Genomic DNA, 5,542 nt, shown 5'->3' on the forward strand with positions numbered 1-5,542 from the left:
TTACCAGATCAGCAAATTTTAATAATTGTGATTTTAGGAATAAAGGGTTTGTATGTTCCCTGTAAGCGGCATTATAGATTATCCTAACTGACCTTTTTTGTAGCAAAGTTAATGAGTGAACTTGTACTTTTATAGTTGTTTCCCCATGTCCCCCCATAATAAGTTAGATATGGTAATACCAGAATGCATAAAGACAACGAGAACATTGCTTGAGGGGAGATGTGCTTTGTAAATAAAGTACTGAAATGTTGCCGGTCACATAAAACACAAATAACTCACCTCTCCTTTTTTTTTTGTCAAAGTAGCTTTAATAGTGCTGGAAGTTGGATGCATCTGCGCTAGCGTAAACCTGGACACTGTATTCATACTGATTTTATATAAAGTCATATTTTATTCTGCTAATTGTGTTATTTAGAACTAAAAAATAAATTATTGAACAATCCATTTCCCATGGATTGGCATTACTGTAAAATATGCATTAGATTAAATTCACGTTTGTGTCAAATCATACAAAATTTGTTTCACACAAATAAAAGCAAAAAAATAAAAAAAATTACAGTCCGTTGGCCCTTTATTTATTTATTTATTTATTTATTTATTTATTTATTTGTCAGGGAGCTGGCAAACCTAATAGCAGCTGATCCTCAACTGTACTTTGTAAAATATTGTCTGGCCAAAAATACGAAAGTTGATGATGATAAGTGAAATGAAAGGAGGTGCTGTTTCTGTTAAATGCTACTCTGATGGCTCCTTTTGCCAGTAATGGTGCTTTGACACAGTGGTGTTCTAACTTATTTTAGTATTTCCATGTGATTTACTGTCTCAGTTCCTCATGCAGTCATATCAAGAGTTGAGTCACATCATGACAGGAACTGACTGACTTTGACTTAATATTCATGGGTGGAATGTCCTCCACTTGTCTCTGTCCATGAAAATGGTCTTTGCTTGCCACATGCTCTTCTGCCACCATTCTTTGATATCATCTAGCCATTCTTTCTTGGGTCTGCCACATTTGTTGTTGCCTTCAATGATGCCAAAGACCGCTGATTTGACTAGTCTCTGGTCTGGGATTCTGCAGATGTGGCCAAAAAATGTCAGCTTTCTCTGTATGACAGTTTGTACCATGTGTTTCTTTTGCCATCCATCATGCTACCCTCTGCCATAGCATTTCATTTCAAAGGCGTTGAGTTTTGTGTTTTTTTTGAGTGTCCAGGTTTTGCGGGCATACAGTAAAATGCTGAAAACACATGTCCTGAGTACATTGATTTTGGTCCCCAGGCTGATGTCCTTACTGGTCCACAGTTTGTTGAAACCTGGTGCCCCCGTATGCCATCTCTATCCTGCATTTGATTTCTTGGCTGCAGTTGTTGTCCCATGTTATGACAGGAACTGCAGTATGCAAAAGACTTGTAACTGCTTGGAACTTATGAAGAATGAGACGTCACCTTTTTTGCCAGGCGTAATACTCACTTTTCAGTCTTACGCATTTATTTTTACTTACCACACATCCTGTAAATTCTGTAATTATGGCGTACAGTTTTGAATTCAAAGCAGTTTGGAGAAAGGCTGTTATTTCTGGATTGTGAAAACTCATTGTATATAACAACTAGGGATGCTCCGATAATATCGGCCACCGATTAGTATCGGACGATTTCCGTAAAAAACACGTGATCGGCATACGCTGATAAATGCCTTCCTTTCAAAGCCCATCACAAATGCCTTTTCAAAGCGGTTCGCCGTACGGCGGCGACATGACAATTCATGTCATGACAACACAGACATGACAAGAATGTGCATGTGTGCTGTGTGACATAGGGTGGACAACACTCATATTGAGCCGACAAGGAATGTACTTTGTCCCGTATTGCCATGAGAATCAACACCAATGCTATAGACCACAGAAAGTGTGCAGCTTCAGTATTTATAGCTCTGATTTCCAAGCTTTTGATACAATTAATCACAGCATCCTAATTACAAAATTAAAAAGGTACACAACCTTGCAGCGCGTTTTTCTACCTCTGTTCCAAGTCAAATACCTCCAAATGCGTAATATTGGCGGGTTGACGTTGTTTCCCCGTTCATACACTGAAAAACAAGTTAAGCAATTAACTTGAGTATGTTGAATTCTACCTTCCGTTCGTGTACCAAAGCATACCTCTGCAATCTGCACCCTGAGAAACGATTTGGATCAGATACATTTAGAAACTCCTTACACTGAACTGAACTATGCTGCTTGATGGAAGCAAGGCATAAATGGCAAACCAATTTAAGGGTGTCAATTCATACAAAATTCTTTCTCTAAGACCCTATCACATGTACAGTAATAAATGCCTGTGTCCTTCTGTAGCTTTGTGTAAATTTGTGGAGCAAACATTGTTGAGGCAACATGTGCAAAACAAATCACTCTTGCTCAGCACCATTGACTTCTTTCACCATCATTGGGCCTGGAAGGGGGGGAAAGGACAGCAGAATGGAATAAGCGCTTGAGGAAAAAGCAAGTAAAGTTCAGATCTTTCCAGTCTGTTGTTCTGTGCTCAGCCCACTGGGACATATTTTGTTACATTATGGAGTGTAAGTGTAAAAGAAAAAGAGGACACACTTAAGCTGTGTCATCATTACAGCACCATGCTGTTCTTATGGAATTTGAACAAATGCAGACTAGAGCAGGGGTTGACCCAATAGGATATTTACAAGGACCTGAGCATCATTATGCAACATCCATTGACTTTTTATGTATGTGGCTTGTTAATATGTATTTGCATTTGCAGAAGCCAGTGTTGGGGCAGTCAACAGACCAGGCAAAAGCAGGAGAAGTCCCCTGCAGACCCTCTACAGTGGAGACCAGGTGAGAACTCTCCTATCCTCATGGTCATGCAACTGTTCCAACACTGCTTACAGTATGTTTCTTCAACCCTTGCCTCCCCACCATCCTTTCTTGTCCTACAAGCAGCTTGAGCTGTTGGCTGATCAGAGGTCACTCCAAGGTCGCAGGGAGCTGTTGGACCAAGCCTGTCTGAGTCATACCAAGAAGCGTCGGGTGCTTTCTCCAGAGGATCTCAAACACCTCATAGTGGATGACAAACATAGTCTGATTTACTGCTACGTACCCAAGGTTGGTGCTGATGACCTTTATGAACACAGTTGGAAGTACAGTCGTTCCTTGCTACATTGAGGTTCAAACATCATTCTCTCCCCCTATCATGGTTTTTCAAAAATTAATACATGATCACTGTTTTGTGGATGACTATGGTCTATTAGTCAAAAAATATTGAAAGACAAGTTATATGTAGTATTCTTTTCATTAGGCGTCAGTAGTGTTACATTGATGAGTAACATCAATGTAACATTGACAAAAGTGGTGCACAATGTAGTGTAAACAAAGCTAGCAGTATTGTCGGAGTGTACGTCAGTGTATGACAGATTAATGTCAGACTGGCTGTCCTGTGTATCAGTCAAGTCACAAAACGTCATAGTGAGGATAGATAATAGGCTGATGTTGATCTTTTTATTTTTTAATGCTATGCGATCGACTCAATTTCGTTCGAGATACTACAACAACAATGCCAACGGTGAGTTACCGTATGTCTTATTATTGCTCATCATGTCTACTATATTAATACAAGTATGAAGGTGACTACAGGGCTCTAATAATGTGTAGAAGGTCATAAACAGGTTGTCTATGCTTTAACTACAAAACTACAAAAAACTACAAAAGTATTCAATTTATTAATATTGAATACTACTTTGAGGAAATTCACCTATCACGGTCAGGTCTGGAACCGACGAACCATGATAAACAAGGGATGACTGTGCAGTAAAGGTTTTTGGTTAAATTAAAATGTATTTCATGAGTTGAAATGAACATTGAAACAAATGTTTTTGTTGCCGAAATAAGTACAGTATAAACAAATTAGAACCTTTATAATTAAAGTATTTTTAGATGAATAAATCCAAACATTGAATTGGAACATAAAAAAATAAATGTCCAAAAATAAAAATAAATACTGCACACTACCATGAACTATTAAACAGTGACTTGAGTGATGTGTTGGTCGCGAACAAAACAGCTCTAAGAGCCCGGCTCAGGAGCCGGTTCGCGTCGGTGGGAGCCAGCTGGGAGCAGATTAGTTTTTCCCTCGTCTTTTTTTTTCCCTGTTAAAGTTGAATGTCATTGGTCAACATGTGTGGCGGCATCTCTGTGTCCCTACTGAGCAGGGGGAGTGGCGGGGTTAAACACGCTGTGTTGCTCTTAGAGCCGATTCATTTGTAAGAAATTTGCATGAAAGGATTTGACCTATTTTGATCTAATTTGTCTATTGAGATGGGTCTTTGTTTTTGGATTTTATAATATATTGCTAAAAAAAAAAAAAAAGGGAACACTAAAATAGCACTTCCTAGATCTGAATGAATTAAATATTCTTATTAAATACTTTGGTCTTTACACAGTTGAATGTGCTGACAACAAAATCACAAAAAAATATCAATGGAAATTGACAATTTCCATTAATAATTCTAATAATTTCCACTGATCATTTCTATTGATGAAATTGATTGTCAATCTGTTTTGCTTCGTAAGGGGTTTCACAGAAGTGTGATTGACTTGGAGTTACATTGTGTTGTTTAAGTGTTCCCTTTATTTTTTTGAGTAGTGTATATTATATTTTTGTAGCTGTTCATTGAGGTTTAACTAAATCAGTTTAAATAATAAACATTTGATATCTTGTATTTTTACATTAGTATTTTACACAATACACATAATTTGCTAAAAAATTAATTTAAGACAACAAAAAAATCTGAGGAGCCACTTTGGAGCCGAAAGAGGCAGCTCTTTTTAGTGAGCCGAGCCAAAAGAATCAGCTCTCTAAAAAGAGCCGAAATTTCCATCATTACGTAATAATAATTAATTTGATATCCATACATAAACAATGACTATGCAAGACCATATTGAATACAATTTAAGACCCATTTCACATCCACACTGGCAGAAAAGTACAAAAGACATGTAGGAAAATTGGAGGCCTGAGGCGCACCCACAGCACATTGGCTGGTTGTGCTCGATACGTTCTTTTTTTCTGCTTTTTTGTGCTAAATAAATTCTGACCTGGCTGCACAGGTACTTTATTTCCGTTTTGTAGTTGAAGTTTTTGCATTTGTTTTAAATTTTGCAGTAACATTAATACATTTTCAGACCTTTCAAAATCATATTTCTGACATTTTAGGAAATTTTAAACATTTTAAGGTCCTGAATTCAAATTATTTGATTTTAGACTTTTTAAGACCCTGCAGATACTCTCCTATGGTAATACACAAATAACAAATTTAACCGTGCACACAAAGCTTATATGTACAATAGACGTTATCGTAGATATATGATTATCAATCACAACAAATCTGATGTTGACCAGCATCCTACAAAAGATTAAAATACACTCCTGAGGTTGCATTGTAGCCTGTTTGAAATATTTTATTAATTTTTTTGGCTTTGACTTCATGGGATGTTATTGTATGTAGTGTGTCTCAAAGGAAAAGCTCTCACTTTCAG

General features: G+C 37.3%; 1 protein-coding gene across 2 annotated transcripts in view; it reads left to right on the forward strand.

Moving 5' to 3' along the window:
• The window catches only part of LOC129182491 (carbohydrate sulfotransferase 11-like), a 38,247-nt gene that overhangs the window by 23,438 nt on the left and 9,267 nt on the right, over nt 1-5,542 (forward strand). Inside the window, exons 2-3 of one of the 2 annotated variants that reach the window (XM_054778707.1) lie at nt 2,769-2,845; nt 2,948-3,112. In XM_054778707.1, coding sequence (XP_054634682.1) covers nt 2,769-2,845; nt 2,948-3,112 — 242 coding nt within the window. The remainder of the gene's footprint in view (nt 1-2,768; nt 2,846-2,947; nt 3,113-5,542) is intronic. The other variant, XM_054778716.1, reaches the window with a different exon arrangement.

The sequence above is a fragment of the Dunckerocampus dactyliophorus genome, chromosome 1, assembly GCF_027744805.1.
Source record: "Dunckerocampus dactyliophorus isolate RoL2022-P2 chromosome 1, RoL_Ddac_1.1, whole genome shotgun sequence".
Taxonomy (NCBI): domain Eukaryota; kingdom Metazoa; phylum Chordata; class Actinopteri; order Syngnathiformes; family Syngnathidae; genus Dunckerocampus; species Dunckerocampus dactyliophorus.